Source organism: Danio aesculapii, chromosome 21 (genome assembly GCF_903798145.1).
Source record: "Danio aesculapii chromosome 21, fDanAes4.1, whole genome shotgun sequence".
In the NCBI taxonomy this organism is placed as follows: Eukaryota; Metazoa; Chordata; class Actinopteri; order Cypriniformes; family Danionidae; genus Danio; species Danio aesculapii.
The window spans coordinates 25,227,836-25,249,489 of record NC_079455.1 but is presented as its reverse complement, the minus strand read 5'-3'; the positions used below and the strand labels follow the sequence as shown (position 1 = coordinate 25,249,489).

Here is a 21,654-nt window from a genome sequence, read left to right as displayed (position 1 = left end):
TGTTTTAAATCATAATTTTATTTTTTCATAATATTTATACAGTTGAAGTCAGAATTATTAGCCCCCCTGAATTATTAGCCCCCCTGTTTATTTTTTTCCTCAATTTCTTTTTAACAGAGAGAAGATTTCTTCAACATGTTTCTAAACATAATAGTTTTATTAACTCATTTCTAATAACTGATTTATTTTATCTTTGCCATGATGACAGTAAATAATATTTGGCTAGATATTTTTCAAGACACTTCTAAACAGCTTAAAGTGTCATTTAAAGGCTTAACTAGGTTAATTAGGTTAACTAGGCAGGTGAGGGTAATTAGGCAAGTTATTGTATAACGATGGTTTGTTCTGTAGACTATCGAACAAAAATATAGCTTGAAGAGGCTAATAATTTTGGCTTTAAAAAAAATGGCTTTTAAAAAATTCAAAACTGCTTTTATTCTATCCGAAATAAAAAAAATAAGACTTTCTCCAGAAGAAACAATATTATCAGACATACTGTGAAAATTTCCTTGCTCTGTTAAACATCATTTGGGAAATATTTTTAAAAGAAACAAAAATTCAAAGGGGGACTAATAATTCTGACTTCAACTGTATATACAAGATTTTATTCGATTTTTCTGTACTACAATGGCAGTCAACAGGGGAAGGTTGTTGATTTTGTTTCATTAATAACAGCCGCATTTATTGATTAAGTTTAAGACAATTCTCAAAAATTCTCTCAAAAAATATGGAACAATTGATTGCATTGGTCAGAACATCATCCATCAGCTTCATCAGCCGTTATATTAGAATCTTTCACAATGTATATTATTACATTCAAATTAAACATAAAAAATGCTAACACTATTAATTGTTATAAAATAGCTTTAATGTTAGTATTTTTTACTTACAGACAATATTTTCTGTTATGGGCTCAATTTAAAGGCTGCAATTTAAAGGCGAAACTAGGTTAATTGGGCTAAATAGGCAGGTTAGGTTAATTAGGTAAATTAGATTGTATATGTGATAGTTTGTTATGTAGACAATAAAAAAATTGCTTAAGGGAGTTAATAATATTGATCTTAAAATGTTTTTTTTAAAATGCAAAACTGCTTTTATTCTAGCCAAAATAAAACAAATTGGACTTTATCAGGAAGAAAAAATATTGTAGGAAATACTGTGAAAATTTCCTTGCTCTGTTAAACATAACTTGGGAATTATTTGAAAAGAAAAAATTCAGGCTAATAATTCTGACTTCAGCTGTATATAATAGTGTTTGTTTTGTTTATGTGTTATTCCAAATATAGGAAGAAGAAGACCAACTTCTTCATTGTATCGCTGGCATTTGCAGACCTTCTAGTTGCCCTGGTTGTGATGCCGCTGGCAGCCATTGAGTTAACCACAGGGAAGTGGAGTTACGGAGAGACGTTCTGCCTGGTGCGAACCTCACTGGATGTGCTGCTGACCACTGCATCCATTCTGCATCTGTGCTGCATCGCTCTGGACAGGTGAGGGCATTCATGAAGCCAGTATAGAAACAAAACATGACTAATGTTGCCCTACACAAATAACTGCTTGTGTTGCCATAGCAATATTGAGAAAAGAAGGCTTAAATTAGAGCATGTTATCTTGCGTTTAATGGTTTCAGGACAGGAGCTCTGTTTTCTTGATTGGATGCTGCATTTTTTTCTTTGTAAAAGGATCAGTGTGAGTGGTTTGTTCTGCTGACAATTGAAATATATATATAAGGGGGCTAATAATAATGACCTTGAAAAATATAAAAAAAAATTCCAGCCAAACTAAAAGAACTAAGTCATTCTTCTGAAGAAAAAAAATATTTATTGTAGGAAATACTTTGAAAATGTCCTTGCTCTGTTAATTATTTGAAAAATAATTACAATTTTACACGGTGGCGCAGTGGGTAGCACGTTCACCTCACAGCAAGAAGGTCGCTGGTTCAAGCCTCGGCTGAGTCAGTTGAAATTTCTGTGTGAAGAGTTTCCTCCGGGTGCTCCGGTTTCTCCCACAAGTCCAAAGATATGCGGTACAGGTGAATTGGTTAGGCTAAATTGTCTGTAATGTATGTGTGTGAATGAGCGTGTATGGGTGTTTCCCAGTGATGGTTGCAGCTGGAAGGGCATCCGCTGCATAAAACATATGCTGGATAAGTTAGTGGTTCATTCCGCTGTGGCGACACCAGAATAATAAAGGGATCAAGTCAAAAAGAAAATGAATAAATGATATATGTCTGTTATCATTTTCATTCATTCATTCATTCATTCATTCATTCATTCATTCATTCATAAATTCATTCATTCATTCATTCATTCGTTTTCCTTCAGCTTAGACCCTTCCCACATAGCAAAATATTTCTGGCCCACACAATCAGCTTTTGCTTGGCCCACATGACGCAGTGCATTACGGTACAAGACTGGACCAAGTCTGGCTTTCAGACAAGGGCCAAACATTGACCATATCTGGGCCAAGTCTCAGCCAAGTTAATAACCATAACTGAGCCTGAACTGGGCAATAGATGTTGGTGTGTCCCGAATGCAATGAAATTGATAAACCCATGAATCATTGTGCTTTTACCAAACTTACATGGCCCACATATCAATTATTAACATCTGGGCCAAATACTACATTTTACTTCTGGCCCAAGTATTGTACTGGAGAACTGGAAAACACTGATACACTCCTGCATTCACACACACACTCATACACTATGGCCAATTTAGTTAATCCAAGTTGGGTTGAGTTGACTTTATTAGTACCCATAGGTAGATTCGTTTTGCAGCAAAGTTTGGTATTTGATACGAACAATTACACATATACAGTGAATCCAGAAAGTATTCATAGCGCTTCACTTTTTCCACATTTTTTTATGTTACAGCCTTATTCCAAAATGGATAAAATTGATTTATTTCCTCAAAATTCTACACACAATATCCCATAATGACAATGTGAAAAAAGATTTTTCAAAATTGTTGCAAATTTATAAAAAATAAAAAACCTGAAAAATCACATCCCCCGATCACTTAGCTTAGATGGCCGGCCAGCTCTAGGAAGAGTCTTGGTGGTTCCAAACATCTTCCACTTACGAATGATGGAGGCCACAGTGCTCATTGGAACTTTCAGAGCAGCCGAAATTTTTCTGTAACCTTTCCTAACCTTGTGCCTTGAAACAATCCTGTCTCAGACGTCTACAGACAATTCCTTTGTCCTCAATCTTGGTTTGTGCTTTGACATGCACTATCAACCCTGGGACCTTACAGACAGTGTATGCGTTTTCAAATAATGTCCAATCAACTGAATTTACCACAGGTGAACTCCAATTAAGCTGCTGAAACATCTCAAGATTTGATCAGTGGAAACAGAATGTACCTGAGCTAAATTTAGAGCTTCACGGCCAAGACTGTGAATACTTAGGTACTTGGGATTTTTCAGGTTTTTTATTTTTAATAAATTTGCAACAATTTCAAAAAATGGGGTATTGTGTGTAGAATGTTGAGGAAATGAATGAATTTAATCCATTTTGGAATAAGCCTGTAACATAAAAAATCTGGAAAAAGTGAAGCGCTATGAATAATTTCTGGATGCACTGTACATACCCACACATACACATACAAAAGTACATTAAGAAATATTGCAATATATTCAGAGCGACAATAGATGATGGGACAAAGCTATTCCTATAAAGTTTTGTCCTACTAAAAAGCTTTCGACCCGAACTCCTCAGACAGAGGACAAGAGCTACAGCTACTAATGTTCTGGGCAATCTGTAAAAGCTGCCTACTATACAGGGATTTTCAATCAACCTGCTAGAACACCTAATAACCTGGCTCAGTCTATTCCTGTTTTTAAAGGACAGACTTCCAAACCATGCCACCAGAGCAATACTGATACCCAAATATTTGTAGTTCTCCACGCATACTACTTTTTGACCTCTTATATAAGTCACGTCAGCTGCTGTATGATTCCTTCTAAAATCAATAATCATGTCCTTAGTGTTTGTTGCATTAAGTTTTAGATTTGACTCCTCACACCACTGAACAAAATGATCCACTATGGGACCATGTCTATTTTCATCTCCTTGGAGGAGGCTTACAATCGCAATGTCGTCTGTATATTTCAAAATAAAATGATTTTCAAATGTGCTCTGACACATGTTTGTGTACAGAATAAATAAAAGTGGGGAAATTACCCAGTTCACTTATAGCACTTATATACTGTGGGGGATACCGAGCACCCAGAGGAAACCCACGCGAACACGAGGAGAACATGCAAACTCCACACAGAAATGCCAACTGACCCAGCCAGGACTCAAACCAGCGACCTTCTTGCTGTGGGGTGACAGTGCAAACCACTGAGCCACCGTGCCGCCCATAATTTTTATTTATTTATTAATTTTTAATAATAATTTTTTTTGAACATTCAGACTTTTTATTAAATTAAAAGAGCTGATATCTGGCCTGTATTGACAGGTTCAGTTATATTTTGTCCGCTTTCTAATTGGTATGCTTCTTCGATTGTACAGATGCTTTAGATATGGGACTCAATCACCGAGTGAACTGTACATTCGAAAAAGCACATACAAACACACACACACACACACAAAAGAAACACATAGTTTATGCCTTGACACTAACTCCAGGAACTTGTCAGGTTGTCAGCTAATTATGTGTAATTTGCTGCATTACATATGCAAATTTTCTCATGCTCACCCATTAGGACGGCCGCAGCTCTCTTGGCCTGACAGAGAGCAGCTGTGATTTATGTGCCGCACCTGGTCCAATATGGCAATAACATGACTCATTCTTAGTCTCTTTATCTCTCACTTTCTCTCTCTTCTAATCCATCCCACTGTGCAACCAATTCTGTATGATTCCCAACGACTCATCGTGTCTTTGGACCCACGATTGCATGCTTTCTGGTTGTACATAACTCATAGCACTATAATGGAAAACCTGCTGAATCATCAGGGTATATCAGAGTACTGTACGCAGGGACGCATTGATTACAAATGGACTGTATTGGCTGACAGCAGTCATGAATCATTCTTGAGATGTTCGCTCTTCATGTCTTTTCCAGGTACTATGCGATTTGTTGTCAGCCTCTGGTGTACAATAACAAGATGACACCTGTGAGAGTCGCGATGATGCTGGTCGGATGTTGGGTCATTCCGTTTTTCATCTCTTTCCTTCCCATCATGCAGAGCTGGAATACCATTGGAATTGAGAGCTTTGTAAGTGAGGATTCTTGTTTTGCTTTTGTAATTTCTAAAAGCTGTAGTAATTAACTAAATGTTTAACTTGGCTACAATAGAAAGTGTTTTTGAAAAAAAATGTCTCTTGTACGGTGGCTGAGAGAGCTCAACGTACTTCAATTTAAGAAAACAAGTGCAATTACAGAAAATGCCAGCAAATTGAGAATAGATCTTTATCCGTTTGATAGCACACATGCGGCAAATACTCACAACGCAAACACATTTTTTAAAAACGCACTGCATTTTCATACAACTCAAACAAATTAATAAAACATGAGGCACTTTCAAATAGCTCGGAACACAAAGGAAATGTTTCAAGGGGACGTGATAGACCTGTTATTTGTTTTTAATGTCTGTGCATTGTGAGGATTTGCAGCACATGTGCTGTCTATCCCATGAAGATCTTTTCCTTATTTGCTGGTGTTTTTTGTAATTGCAGCATGAAATTTAAGCTCTCTCGGTCACCATGCACTTGCTTCACCTGCAATTGACAACTTTAGATTTGTGTAGATGTTTTAAAAAAAAATGAATGATTTATTTACACTGTAGAATGGCAGTTTTTGTCAGTTTTAAGCAATATTAGGAATAATTTCCATTACATTTTAGCAATTAAAATAGTTTTCATGTTGTTTGCACTTGATGTAATATTGCATTTGATGTCAGATCACAGGTAGATGCAGGACACATTCCCATAAATGCATGGTGATTTAATCTGTTTCTTTCATTCATTTTTGACCACTTTCCTGAATTTTTGAGCATGTTTACATGCACAATAAATATGTTAATAAATTATTGAAATGAGTAAATGTCCTGGTTTACACCTAAATCAATAACCCAGCAATGCAAGTCAACTGCATTCACAGAACGCTATTAATAAATCTGTTTATTTTCTTAATAGTGGCATTAAAATGTAATAATTAGCACATTTTTATTTATGTATTTTTATTAATTTTATTTATTTTTCTATTATCTTGATACACTGTAAAAAGTGATTAGTTATTTTACTTAAATTTTATAAACTCATTGTAACTTACAACTTTTAAGTTGACTTAACTTTATTTTTATTGCACATAGTTCATTTACTTTATAATTTTAAAGCAATGTGTTTACTCATCTTGTTTTTAAGTAATGTCAGCTTATCACTTTTTACAGAGTATGTAGATGAGCTTTCATCATCTAATCTAATATTTCATTCAACAAATCCCAACATACTGCTAGTTGTAATCTCTGAATGCCCTAGTTAGCATTAAAAGTTTTCAGAAAAGAGGTACACGGTGGTACAAATAATGTTCCTTAAGGAACAGTTTTGTACCTTTGTAAAAGTTGTACCTTATATTGTACAGAAGACCTCTTATAATACTGTTCTGTACCTTTTATGGTGCAATTGAAATAAAGGTACGCAATTGTTCTTAAAAAAAAAACAGAAACATAAGTGTTGGACAGCCCTTTTGTCATTACAACACCTATGAAAACAAATAATACTGGAAAGGCAAAGTGATTTTATGAATGATTTCCATATTACAACATGAATCATCAAAAAAGCATATGTTTAAAGAAACTCATAAACATTAACTAAAGAACTGGTAAAACATAAAACTATAGGTATTGTAAACTAAATATTTAAGGTATTTTTAATAAACATTTGGTAAGCATTTTCTGATAAATACATTTTCATTATTGATATCCGCACCTTTTGGCGTTTGCTTTCCACTACACATGCGAGCTGGCAAAAGTCCTTACACTCTCAGAACAAAAGGTACACGGTGGTACAAATATTGTTCCTTGATGAACAGTTTTGTACCTTTGTAAAAGTTGTACATTATATGGTACAGACGAGACCTCTTATGATACTGTTCTGTACCTTTTATGGTACAACTGAAATAAAGGCACACAACTGTTCCTATATAAAAGGTACAAACGTGTTGAACAACTCCGTCTTTATTACAATACCTATGAAAAGAAATCTGACTTGAAAGGCAAAGTGATTTTATGAATAATATTAAAACATGTATCATCATTTAAAGTATATGTTTAAAGAAACTTATAAACATTAATTATTAAGTTATAAAACAATAATACAAAACAACTGGTAAAAGACCTATAGGTATTGTAAACTACACATTTAAGTCATTTTAAATACATGTTTTGTAAGCACTTTTGACAGTGTTAAGGTACAAAGTGTCTTGTCACTGTGGTGGTGCCTTAATAGATCAGATTTTTACCTTTGATGAAGGTACAATACTGTATCTGCAGGTTTTAAAAAAACAAAGGTACATTTTGGTTTCCCATGGTACAAATCATGTCCTTAAAGGTACAAACTGTAATGGTACAAATTTGTTTCTTTGTCCTGGGGTACAATTCTGTTCTATAAAAAGATACTGCCCCAGTGACAAGGGTTTCTATCTTCTTTGGTACAAGATTGTACTATTTTTTCTGTGTATACAGTAGTTTTTAGCATTTTATTAACAAAATAGTATAGAACTGTAATATTGATCAACATATAAAAATGATTATCAGTATTTTGTTGTAAAATGCAATATTTAATATTATATAATATATTAATATTATAAATTTGTTCACTCGAATTTTACAGATTGAACAAAGAAAATTCAACTCATCTCGTAACTCAACTTGTGTGTTCATGGTGAACCAGCCATATGCTCTGGTGTGTTCAGCCGTGGCTTTCTATGTGCCTCTGGTTCTAATGGTTCTGGCCTATCAGCGGATCTATGTCACTGCCATGGGACACGCTCGACGAATCGGCTCTCTTCATCGGGCTGGTTCGGCTCCTACTTCCACTTACCCCAACAATGACCAGCATGGCTCCAGTCGCATCAAGAATGAGACCAAAGCAGCTAAGACTCTGGCTGTGATCATGGGCTGCTTCTGCCTGTGCTGGGCTCCCTTCTTCGTCACCAACGTGGTGGATCCTTTCATCAACTACAGCGTGCCCTGGCAGATGTGGACCGCTTGGCTCTGGTTGGGTTACATCAACTCGGGCTTGAATCCGTTCCTGTATGCTTTTCTGAACCGGGCTTTTCGCAGAGCCTTCCTCATGATCCTGTGCTGTGGAGATGAGCGTTATGCCCGGCAGGGGGGCTTTAGCCCAAGTAGACAGTGCTCCGAGTCTGTCAACGGGACCTCCATTTCTCTCAGGTACAGTTAGGCCCTTTTGAACACACTGAGCTTTCAGAAATGAGTTCTGGGAGACAGAAAGATCAAAGATAACCTCGTATATGAAAAGCGCATGTAAAGAATGTTAGTGAAGGGCTCTGGATAGAGATTTATTTTTGGAAACGATGCATCATTGAGTTGGTTTTGCTTCTTGCTTCAAGTTATTAAAAGGAGAAAAAATATTTGTTAATTAACAGTTGCAGATATTTTGTGATACTTGGCTTTTTTTCAGTTATTTATGCTTTCGATTTGCATCATGGGATTTCTGCTCCATCAACTTTTGCTGCTGAAAATTTCACTGACGTTTAATAAAGTGACTTTTAATGACATTTTAGTAGTTTGAAACAATATATGTTTCATAGAAGGACCCATAATGCAATTCAAAAGCATAAATAAAACACCCTGAAACTGTTAAAAAACAGATATATTTATAGTGTTAGTATATATATATATATATATATATTTTGTTCAAAAGTTGTTTAAAGTGTTTTTTCTCACAAAGACTGCTCTTATTAGATCAAGGCGTTTCAAAATGTAGTTTTTTTTTTCCAGTTTAATTTAACGTTTAATATATAGCATATTTAAAGAGCCCATATTATACATGAAATAGGGTCATATTAAGGTTGTAAGGGTCTCCAACAACAGTCTAATATGCATGCAAGGTCATAAAACACTTTTATGGTCTTATAATCTGCATTTATTTTTACCTAATTATCCCAACGACTCCCATATGAATCGTCCAGTGATTCATTTGTTCCCAACCCCCTCCTCAGCGCGAAGCTAATCTGCGCTGATTGGACCGATGACAGCCTGCTGCGATTGGTCGACAGTGACAGGCTTCAGCACGAGACAGAGTGAAATGCCCAGCTGGTAATCAACTATATAAAAGTAGTCACAGTGCACACGCGCTTCATAGTGTAAGGCTTTTTTCACACACACACACTCACACACAACCCTCCTCAGAAGAACTGGGGAGATCGACGCGAGTCTCCTAGCCTCTCTTTCTCTCTCACACACACACACAACGCTCCTCAGAAGAACTAGGGAAAGCGACGCGCGTCTCTCTCTCTCTCTCTCTCTCTCACACACACACACACAACGCTCCTCAGAAAAACTAGGGAAAGCGACGCGAGTCTCTCTCTTTCTCTCTCTCTCTCTCTCTCACACACTCACACAACGCTCTTTAGAAAAACTAGGGAAAGTGACGCGAGTCTCTCTCTCTCTCTCACACACACACACAACGCTCCTCAGAAAAACTAGGGAAAGCGACGCGAGTCTCTCTCTCTCTCACACACACAACGCTCCTCAGAAGAACTAGGGAAAGCGACGCGAGTCTCCTGTCTCCTAGCTTACGATCACCATAGCAACGACAAACGGCAGTGGAACGCGAGCTCACAAAAGCCTTTAACGTTAAATCCGTAAACAAAGCGGCACGCGTCGCGTTTTTAACGTGGCTTACATGTGATAAGAGAATATAAAGAGTAACCGCGTGTACTGTACCAGGTTAACAAGTAACAAAACACAATAAATACATAATTTGCAAGTTAAACGAGGCAACAATTTTAATCGCACTTACTTACACTAGTGAATAAACCTCAACCACTGACTCTTCACAGTTCACAACTCATCTTTGGGTAGAGACTGTCAATATTATCTATCTGAGCACAGCGTGACTTCATTCGACCGGCGGCGTCTGTGTGTGTGTGTCTAGTGTTTTTTTCTGTGTTAGTGGGCGGGGCCGCAGGTTTCAAATCTCCCTGGTTTGCGCGCGTAACTACTGGCGAGGCTTGTGTTTCGTGGCTGCGTCATCGCGAAACACCTAATGACTCGTTATCAAGACGACTCGTTTGAAGCACTATGAGTCGACTCTTTTATAGATGAATCAATAGTTTTAAACACTGTACACTTACAGATTTAAGCCTTAGCTGGATATTTCACTTCACTTAGAGCTGTGTTACACACTACATGGAAGGGCATTTTCAAAAACCCATAATATGGGCTCTTTAATAATTAGTGGTGGGCAAAACTTAATCGCATCCAAAATAAAAGTTTGTTTTGACTTAGAATATGTGTATATACTGTGTATATTTATTATGTACAGTTGAAGTCTGAATTTTTAGCCACCCTTTAAATTTTTTTTTCTTTTTTAAATATTTCCTAAATGATGTTTAACAGGGTGGTGCAGTAGGTAGTGTGGGTTTCCTCCGGGTGCTCCGGTTTCCCCCACAGTCCAAAGTCATGTGGTACAGGTGAATTGGGTAGGCTAAATTGTCCGTAGAGTATGAGTGTGTATGGATGTTGCCCAGAGATGGGTTGCGGCTCGAAAATGAATGAATGAATGATGTTTAACAGAGCAAGGAATTTTTCACAGTATGTCTGAAAATATTTTTTTCTTCTGGAGAAAGTCTTATTTGTTTTATTTTGGCTAGAATAAAAGCAGTTTTTAATGTTTTAAAAGCCATTTTAAGGTCAAAATTATTAGCCCCTTTAAGATATATTTTTTCGCTAGTCTACAGAACAAACCATCGTTATACAATAACTTGCCTAATTACCTTAACCTGCCTAGTTCACCTAATTAACCTAGTTAAATGTCACTTTAAGCTGTATAGAAGTGTCTTGAAAAATATCTGGTAAAATATTATTTACTGTCATCATGGCAAAAATTAAAAAATCAGTTATTAGAAATGAGTTATTAAAACTATTATGTTTAGAAATGTGTTGGAAAAAAAATCTTCTCTCTGTTAAACAGAAATTGGGGGAAAAAAAATAAAGAGGGGGGCTAATAATTCAGCAGGTCTAATAATTCTGACTTCAACTGTATATATAAATACACACATACATGCATATATTTGAGAAAATGTCTATTTATATTTAGGTATAAAACATATGTATATGATGCAAAATATATATAAATTTAAATACCTTTGTAACAAAATTATTTTGTATAATTTTGTGTTTATGTATGTGTGTATATCACATATACATAATAAATAGATATAGTACATACATATATTGGGCTCAATTGTAACGATCTAGGCGCAAAGCCTAAAGCGCAAGGTGCAAAAGCATTAAGGGCGTGTCCAAATCCACTTTTGCTGTTTTAAGGATGGAAAAATACATTTTGTGCGTTGTGGCGCATGGTCTTGCAGTGTTGTGTTTATTCTCTTAATGAGCTATGTGTTTGTTTTGAGCATAATGTGCGTTAAACCTATCAGAGTCTCATCTCCCATTCTCTTTAAGAGTCAGTTGCGTCACGCCATGGTGCATTTGCTATTTACATGGTGGACTTTGTATGTGGAAAAACTGAACATTTCACTACGAGAAAACAGTTAAACCGACCATCTGCAGCACATGGATAACGAACGAGTCTCCTCCATTCAGCGTCTTTGCTTTTACTTTACTTTTACTCTTTACTTTACTCCTTTACTTTCATGAATAAGGAAACGGTGTTGTACACTCCACTGAAGACATCCATTAGCCTATATATTTCATTTCGTTTGTTAAGCACAAAGATTTATTTCAAAACTATTTCTAAATTCAGTTTTAATTTCCAGTAAACGAATGAATGAGCAATAATAACGAAGTGTGGTCAAAAAACTGTATTATATCCAAACACACATCTTATATGCCCCATATGGCTCAAAACCCGACAGGTGGACAAATCTAAACTTGTTTTAATTAAAACGAATATAAATATGCATTTACTAAAAATACAAATGATAATAATAACATTACACAAAAGCAAATTGTCATAAATAAACTGAAAAAGCCCCCCGAGATGAAGAAGGCATGAAGACAGGGGTTTTTATATTTATGTAGAAAATAATAATTTTTGTAACAAATTATGTTCAGGGATATCTGCATTGCTGTACATCCTGTGTGTATTAAGCAATGTGTATGCTTTTAAGGCGCACAACTAATAATAAATAATTCAAATGTTCAAAATATAAGCAGTTTGCCAAGTTTTAGAAGTATGAATCTTTATAACATTATAAATGTATTCAGTTTTGTTTCTGATCACTTTAATTATCCGTTGCTGAATAAAAAGTTAATTAAATTAATGTAAAGAAATATATATATTTATAGACCCCAACATTTCCCAATGTTTCCTACCATAAGAAATACAGTAAATATAACAAATTACAATATTACCTAAAGCACCAATATGTAACAGGTCTCTGTTTCCCCTCTATTTATTCAGTGCTTGGCCTACAAAATGCTGAAAATGATCAAAATGATAATGCCACTGTAATCTTCAACTATGTGCATAATCATAAAAACGATCTAAATAAAACCCATTTAGAAACATGCTGATTCCATACAGCCTTTTACGAGACACTTAAGAATGACATAATCGGCTGTAACGCACTCTTTAACTCGGAAAGTGAAAAGTTGCGTTTAGCCACAAGAGCTGGTAGAATATTCAGCAACACAAGTCTTTCCACGTTTCCAGTTGTTTTTCTGCGCATGGTTTCAGACCGTTTTAAGTGGGCTCCGCTATTACAACGACAATTACCCCCACACTGGTTTTGCAGTGATGTTGGTATGACATCATTGTGGCTCCTCATCAAAACAAAAGCACATGGTGGTGCCTGTCCAGTGTTCACTGCTCTAAAACTTTATGATCTGCATAAAACAACACAGGCATTTTAAGTACACCACTATTTATTTTCCTGTCGTTATTGGCGCATTTCTATTATTTGTGTGTGTGTTTTCCACCCCAGGCGAATGAGTTACTTCATTGATGTTTTGACCTTTTGGTTTTTTGTAGTTAAGGATGTCTGCACACTGTGGTTTGCCATCTCTGCCTAGCAAAACATTTGGCGTTTTATGCAGCAATATAATGGGTGGATTCTTATGATTTGCTTTGTTATAATGATGTATTGGGGAATTATTCCATGTTTTATTACGGTTAAGTGGTCTAGACGAGCCATGATGTTTAGCTTGCATAAGTAGACTGTTTTTTAGGTTATAATGTGGTGCAAAAGTGACATCTGCTCAGTGACATCTGATTGAGGCACAAAACATACACACACATACAGGTTTGTTTTGTGAATTGTGGGGACATTACATAGGTTTCCATTACAGCCCATTACAGTGTAGTTTTAAACAGTACACACTGTATTTTCTGTGGCCCTACCCCTAAACCCAACCCTCACAGGAAACTGTCCAGTTTTACTTTCTGAAAAAAGACTCATATTTCAGCATTGCCTTGAAATACCTGTGTAATACACATGCCATTATACACATTTGTGTCTTGATATGTTAAAAAAAAAACACATACGCACAAACACACACGCACACACATATTCATATACAGTGCATTTAAATGCATCTGTACAAAGATAGAGGCAAAATAATCGAAAATTAGCCCAAAAACAACCATAATCTGAAACTTTTTAAGGAAAAAATAGGATTTAATAGGAAAGGAAAATAAATAATATAGTAAACAATTCATTATATGAACTGTAATTTAATGGATAAAAATCTAAATTTATATGTATGCAAATGAACTAATTCTAGCTATAATAAAACTAGTACCAAATTACTTGTAATTATTATGAGTATTAATTATTATTATTAGTTATGTATACATCACGTGACCGTGTTTAAAATTGATAGAAAACACATCTACTTCCAAAGCATAATATATAGACAATTTTGTTTTCTCATGCTTCTAAATAAACGACTACTAAATATATAATTGCATGGTGACAAGTTTGCTATAGACTGAGGAGGGGACAACTAAATATTATCTTTTAAGATTAATTCAGCCCACAGAAAGGAGGTTTGCTTTGAATATATACTGTATTTAGCCAGTACATTTTATTCATCCCTTTGGGATTGAAGTAGGGTGTTTTTTTAATGCTTATTTGTCTAAATAGTTAATTATAGTTTTCCCAAGGCAGTGTATGTCAAAAATGATGGAGTGAAGAAGTAAAAATAATCACTGGTTCCCGGATTTACCCCATTGATATTTAATCCCCTGTTACCATTATAACAGTACATCCAAATTAAAAGTAAACATTCAACTCAATTAATCACTTTACATGGGTTGTCAATCAGCTAGTTTCTAAGGCTTGACTGTGGCCCGCTTCACACATACAGACCTTTCTGGAAAATTACTGGCAATTTTCTGGAAAGGTCTGTATGTGTGAACAGGCCCTTTTTGAAAATACCGGTAAATTCGTTCTGGCAATTTTCCAGAAAGAGAGGTTGTAACATTACCGGTAATTTGCCAGAATGCTGCACTGTGTGAACGCAGAGGGAAAATTGCTGGAAAGAGCGCGTTTACACTTAGAACACGCTGACATGAGACATCTACTCCAGCCAATCAGAACAATCACACTGTAAAAAATAAATCCGTAAAACTTACTGTAAATAAACGGCAGCTGTGGTTGCCAGTATTTTACAGTTAAAAATATGGTACAAAAGTAATTTCTAATTTTTACAGTAAACTACCGTATTTCATTATTTATAGATGTAGTATGTCTGTATTTTGAATTATCAACATCTACACATCTTTTGTTACACAGTTAGACACGTTAACACAGCCATATGCAGGTGGTGATGAGGAAGTTACATAATGAACCAATGCTTATCACAAACAACTTTTCCCACAAGTAGAAAAGTGAATCAGTGTATAGAAGGTGCTCAGTGTCATTCACACAGCTACTAAACACCAGAATGGTAACACGCATAAAATTAAAGTCATGAAATAAACATTGTTTATCAGTATTAGATGTAACATAAGTCTTTAATGTACATAACTGATGGGGAAACAACGAAAAAGATCCATAGTAATGTCAACAAAAAGCATAAAAATTGATGTGCCATGCAGGGAATTCTGGGAAAGTCAATTTACGGTTATTCGCCATATATAATATACCGTTAACCAGGTTACGGATTTTTACAGTAGTATTTTACAGTTTTTTTACTGTTGAAATCACTGCAATTTTTTACAGTCACATTCACGTCCGTGATGTTTATGAAAATAAAAGCCTTTGAATATTTTTCCAGACATGTTGAGCTGCTACTGTAGATGTTAGTCAGATAATGTTTCTATGTTCCTTCTTAAAGCCAACTGTGCTGTGCAAAAAAATATCGATAAAATGCTTATGATAAGCCGTTGTTTGTTTACCTTCAAGCTCTGCTTCCTTCAGTTGCTTGATGCATGTGAACGCGAAGCAGCCAGTGAGCGCCAGCGCACACATATTATGAACATCTCGACATGCGAAAGTGTTCCTTCATATGTTTTCATCGAAGATGTTCAAAATACTTCCAAAGAGTTTGTAATGTAGTCAAATGTTTACAAATACAAGCGCAGCAGAGCTTATTTCTGGTTAATGAAGTCAGAATTTACTGGTATTTTTTTAATGGATGTGTGAATGGTTATTTCCGGAATGTCCTTGCCTGTGTGAACAGGGCTTTTTTTTATTTACCGGTAAAGTCATTCCGGAAATTTTCCGAATATTTACCGGTATCACTGTGTGAAAGGGGCTGATGTTTATGGGGTGTGCTGTAACATGTGCATGCCTCATTTCTAAAAAAAAGAAAAAAAAAGTCATGCCAGAGGGTGGGGTTTATGTAAATTATAGGTTTTGTGATGTCACAAACCCAGGAAGAAACTTGCTGTAGTTTTTACCACTGATCTATAATAGAGAAATATTATGTATTATACAGTTAAAGTCAATATTATTAGCCCTCCTGGACATTTTTTACATTTTCAATAATTTTCCAAATGATGTTTAACAGCACAGCACCTTTGCATTGAACTTTGAGTCTTATAACTTTCAAGATGTTGTTTAAGCTCAAACAACATTCTGCATTTACTAGAGTAAAAAAAAAACAGTAACATCAAGGTCTACTTTAACAGTACCGCTTATTGCAGTGTTTTGTATTAAAGCAGCTTTGGGAAGCTATAAATATAAGGATTTGGAGTCACGTTTGTGAGGGGCTGCTACTGAACCTGTCCTTGTGCAACACAAGCGAATACACAGCGAGAAGTGAAAGAAGGTTTTTGTCTGAAAGCTGCAGCCTTGATCCTGGCATGAAGCACTTCAGCTCTGCATTTTTCCCCACTTTCTGTATTATCAGACTGATGATTGGTGATGCAGAAAGGTGTCAGAAAACACAGCTCTCTCTGCTTCTGTTTCCATAGAGACTCTGGAATGGCCCGCATCCAGCAAACCTGAAGCGTCAATCGCAGCACTCGCTATTTTCCATATTCTACACATTTCTTTTCCTCGAGGTATGTCTGGAATGTGACGCTCTTCCAGGCGAGCAACATTTGGGTGGCTTAGCACTACAGCCATGCGGTTTAAGTCTGCTCTCTGCTCATGCGGAGGACTTTGACTTGAGCTTTCTCAATCCGTTCGGTTGCATCCAGTCTCACGTTTCACGCGGTGTGACTGAAAATAAAAATTCGAACTTTGGTCCTTTGGCTCAGCCATGACCAAGTACTGCAAAATATTGCAATTTTGGAAGCAGAGAATATGACTGAAGGGAATGAAAAGAGGACTTTTTAAAAAGAAAGAGAGAGCAACAGTTTTTAACCCTTTCATAGACATTGTAAGTTTTTGTCCAAAGTGTCCTAGCAGAGTTTTTTTTTCTTCATCTTTCCAAGAAATGTATTTGAAATTGAGTTTTCCAGTTTTCCAGTCAACTTTTTGATTATTACAAATACAAATATTCTTTCTTTCTTTCTTTCTTTCTTTCTTTCTTTCTTTCTTTCTTTCTTTCTTTCTTTCTTTCTTTCTTTCTTTCTTTCTTTCTTTCTTTCTTTCTTTCTTTCTTTCTTTCTTTCCTTTTTCCTTTCTTCCTTTCTTCCTTCCTTCCTTCCTTCCTTCCTTTCTTTCTTTTTGAATAATTATTTACTTGTATAAATTAGCAATACAGGAGTCTATATTAGTCCTTGTTTCAACATGCTCATTCTGATAACGTGGCCCTACATACATTTCTGGAGATCGTGAATTATATATAGAGAAGTACACATGGCTGCATTTTGTCTTTAAAATGAATGCTATAGGGTGGTATGACGCCGTTCCTTTTCGCGCTTACCATCTGACGATTACCTCTACATGGGCAGCTTTCTCGCTGTTACTAGTTTGTCCAGTTAGCTCACCATGCATGTCGGCTGACTTGAGATGCAGAGGGGTTGGAGTCCAGTGAAGAACGATTCCAGAAAGCGGGTAAAACTAAAGCAGAAGCCAAAAAATTAAATAAACAAGTAAATAACAGGGTGAGAATGTGGTCAAATCTAAAAACACAATAAAAAGGGCTTTTCTTTTCTGTATTGCTTTTTAAAACTGTCGGTTAGGTTTAGGGATGTGAGTGAGCGGGCCAGTCAGTGCTTTTGAAAACACTAGGGGTTGGGTTTAGGCAAGGAGGAGGGTGGATCAGTCGGTCAATCAGTCAGTCAGTCAGTCGAGATCTCAAAAGCATAAACAGCGACCTCTGGTGGATTCACGAAAACAAATACTGAAAAAAAAAATTACCTCCTGGGATGTATTTCGTGACCTCCAGAAATGTACGTAGTGGTAAGTTTTCAGAATGAGCCTGGGTTGCCTTTTTGGATTTATGAATTTCTTTTTTTTTTTTGTTGAACACAAAAGAAGATATTGTGAAGAATGTTGGAAAAAAGCAGCTGTTGACATTTATAGTAAAAAAGAGGACTTAAAAAAAAGACAGAGCAACAGAGTTTTTTTTAAAGCTTTTTTAATAGACATCGTGGGTCGAAAATGTCCAAGCTGAGCTTTATTTTCTTAATCTTTCCAAGAAATGTATTTAAAATTCAGTATTATATACTATAAAACTTCTATATAAAACTTATTTCTTTCTTTCTTTCTTTCTTTCTTTCTGAATAATTATTTACTTGCAAAAATTTGCAATACTATTAGTCCGTTTTGAGCCATATGTGTAAAGCTGATGTTTACAAAGAACAAAAACTGTTTTGTTTATTTAAAAGGAAAATATGCATAAAGATTTTTGGAAATTTAAAACAAGACATTTAATGAAGACCTAAAATAAATAACAAAATACATTTACTTCAAAGATTCAGCAAAGAAACCCAAAGCTTAAAATAACAGAGGAAATGAATACAGGTCATTTAAAGGGATAGTTCAAACACACACACACTCAAAAAAAAAAAACATTTCCTGACACTCAAGTGGATTTATGAATTTCTTTTTTTTCGTTGAATACAAAATAAGATATTCTGAATGTTGGAAAAAAAACAGCTGTTGACATCCATAGTGGGAACAAAAACTACCATTGAAGTCAATGGCTGTTTTTTGTTCAACATCTTCAGTATATCTTTGTGTTGAACAGAAGAAAGAAACTTAAACAGGTTTGGAGCAAGTGGAGGATGAGTAAATGATGACAGATCCCCTTAAGATATTTGCATAGCTTGTACAATGAATATTTAATGACAGTCTATAATATAACTGCATTTTAGCAAGAATCATACAACACAAAGCATTAGATAGCTTGATGGATGATTTAAGTCAGATATAAGGTGAAGGTTATAAAGGTAGTAACAGAGTGTGGAAGGTTATCATTCTGTAGCAATTTATGTTTCTTTGTACCATCTTGTTGTGCAGTAAAGAATAACTGACAACAGGCCATTGTATTATTAGGAAATAATGCACACCCGGGATGGTGATGTGACCAAAATGCGAAGCAGGGGCTTTAACTGTTTAAGTTCAGCCAAGGTCATATCAAAACTTCCATACAGCCAAGAAATAAAACCGAACACATATGAGAGAGTGTTTTATAGTTACTCTTCCTCCTTTTAATAAGCAGCATGGTTCACCAATGAGAATAACATTCGATGGCTTCTGGAATAGCAGCTGAGATGAAGGTGGTCACGAGTTTTATTGCCCAATCTCAGATTAAGGACATTGTTGTTATTGCAACCTATAAAATGTCCTGTTAGATTTGGAGTTGGTTAATTGTTAAAGAGAACATTTCTTTAAATCTAATGGAAGGATTCATCTCAGCATATTTTTAAAAAACACATGATTAAAGCCATTTTGAAGTGAATTCTGCTGTTTGATGAATTTGAAAGGCATTAAATATCGATTCTGATGCTTCAGGATGTCTTTTATAGTAACTGTAGGATTGTTTTTTTTGCTGTTAAGATCTCAGACACTTGGAGTGGGTTAACAGGAGCAATGGGTTAATGCGTTTGATTGATTTTACAATGTGCTAACCTTCAAGAGGTTTTCCCTGTATGCTGAAGCAGTTATTAGCTCAGATTGATCTCAGAAGTGGCACTGTTTTAGCAACCCGTAATACAAAGAGCACCAGAGATGAGAAAACCTCCTCACCGTGTCTAAAAGAGGGCAGAACCATCAAATAACTCGTTGTTATTAATGATTAGCTTGCATTATAAACTGATTGGTTATATTTAGGAGATCACACAAAGCGCTGGAATGTCAGCATAATCTTGATATGACTCTCAGCTTTGAGCCTTTGTCTACTTTATTAAAGGAGTAGTTTATAGAGAATGACATCATTTTCTCACCCTGATGTTATTTTAAAAGTTGTTTAATTTTCTTTGTTTCCATAGCAGAAATAGCCATATTGTTAATTAAAACCATATTGCTAATAAAATATTTTAGTTGTTAAATATGAATAAAATTAAAACTAAAAGTGTTTTTTAATCCAAATATAGTTTTATTTACAAAACATACAATAAAGTACATAAAAAATAAAGCTGAATAAATTCATTTAAGCTGTAAGGAAATATTTTTTTGTAAAAAATGTAAGGTAAAATTGACAAAAAAATTATTATTTTTTATTATTTATCTATTTATGTTTATTATTTATTGGATAATTATTGGTGGTAGTAGGAGTAGTAGTTTCTGAACAGTTTGGAAAATTATAGAAAATTATGGAAATTCATTTGAATCATTTCCAAGTATGGAAAAGTATAGAATAAAAATTCTATATATAATATAAGATTTTTTAAAATATCACATTCAAAACTTCTAAATATAATAGGGTTGTAACGTTATTGGGATGCTGACAAGGAAGTGCGGATCCAAATGCAGGTTTATTAACAAGAACTGGCTGGCTATGTAGTCCATATTATGGCGGATTTGTAGTTCTTTTGCGATCTGTTTGTTTACAAGCGATCTGCAAGGATTAGATTGCTGGTGATTGTGACAAGGCTAAATGCAGAAGCATGCAGAAGGACTTTTAATCTTCAGTAACCTGGGTCGGTGAACTGTATGCTGTTACAAAATTGATGCGTTTAAGGTCTGTTTGCTTTAAAAATCAACAATCTTTACTGCCTGATTGAGATACGAAATAAAATGGGTCTCAGACTGTAGAAGAAGCACTGCATTTAATTACACTGTTCTGTGCCATGTCTTTAAAATATAAACAATTATTTTGCTCCAGTATTTTCAATGGAGTTTCTGCGCTAGTCTGCTTGAACAACTAAATGAATGCTGAAGTCTATTAAACTGATTATATTTTAAATACATTACAACATTGATGCTGTAAAGGGAATCTTATTAAATTTAATTAACTGTTCATCAGAAGTTTACCGATATGGGAAGAAACACTAGCTGTGCATATACCCTATTAAAAGACAGTTTTTAAAAATGTTTCATGGGGTTTCTGGTTCATACTTGTTAGTAGTTGAATTTTAAAACCATTTATTAGATAATAAAGATAATTATAATCCAGAAAATCTGTAGAAAAGTCTAGAAATGTATGTATACAATGTATGTTTTCCATTAAAATAAATGTATACTGGAAAAGTATGGATTTATGAATTGGAAATTGTGTAGGAACCATTAGTTGTAGTAGTAGTAGTACTAATTGTAATCATTTATTTATGGAAACAACCAAAACATATATACTTTAAAACTATGGTGCACTTTGTTTCTTTATCACATTTTTTAGATTTCAGGTTATTTTATGTGTTAAAATTAAAATAAAAACAAAAGTCAAACCTTTCTACACTGGGATAAAAATGCAGGGTTCCACACAATCCCTTCATGCTGTCCCAACACAAATCGATTAATCAATTGTTTTTACAAATTTAAGTGAATTGAACATAAAAGAATTAAGTTGTCCTAGAAAAACCTTGTTTCAACTCATCATAAATAAGCATTTTGCAGCAAAAGTGAGATGTTTTGAGTATAATGGGTGAATTAGTCGTTTAAATATCACCAGATTTCTTTTTAAATGAGCCAAAACTGACAAACCAATAAAATATT

General features: G+C 35.0%; 1 protein-coding gene across 1 annotated transcript in view; it reads left to right on the top strand.

Moving 5' to 3' along the window:
* si:dkey-247m21.3 (5-hydroxytryptamine receptor 4) overlaps positions 1-21,654 on the top strand; it is a 44,602-nt gene that overhangs the window by 8,667 nt on the left and 14,281 nt on the right. The window contains exons 4-6 of the mRNA XM_056447164.1: positions 1,287-1,487; positions 5,071-5,224; positions 7,839-8,401. Of these exons, the coding sequence (XP_056303139.1) occupies positions 1,287-1,487; positions 5,071-5,224; positions 7,839-8,401 (918 nt within the window). The remainder of the gene's footprint in view (positions 1-1,286; positions 1,488-5,070; positions 5,225-7,838; positions 8,402-21,654) is intronic.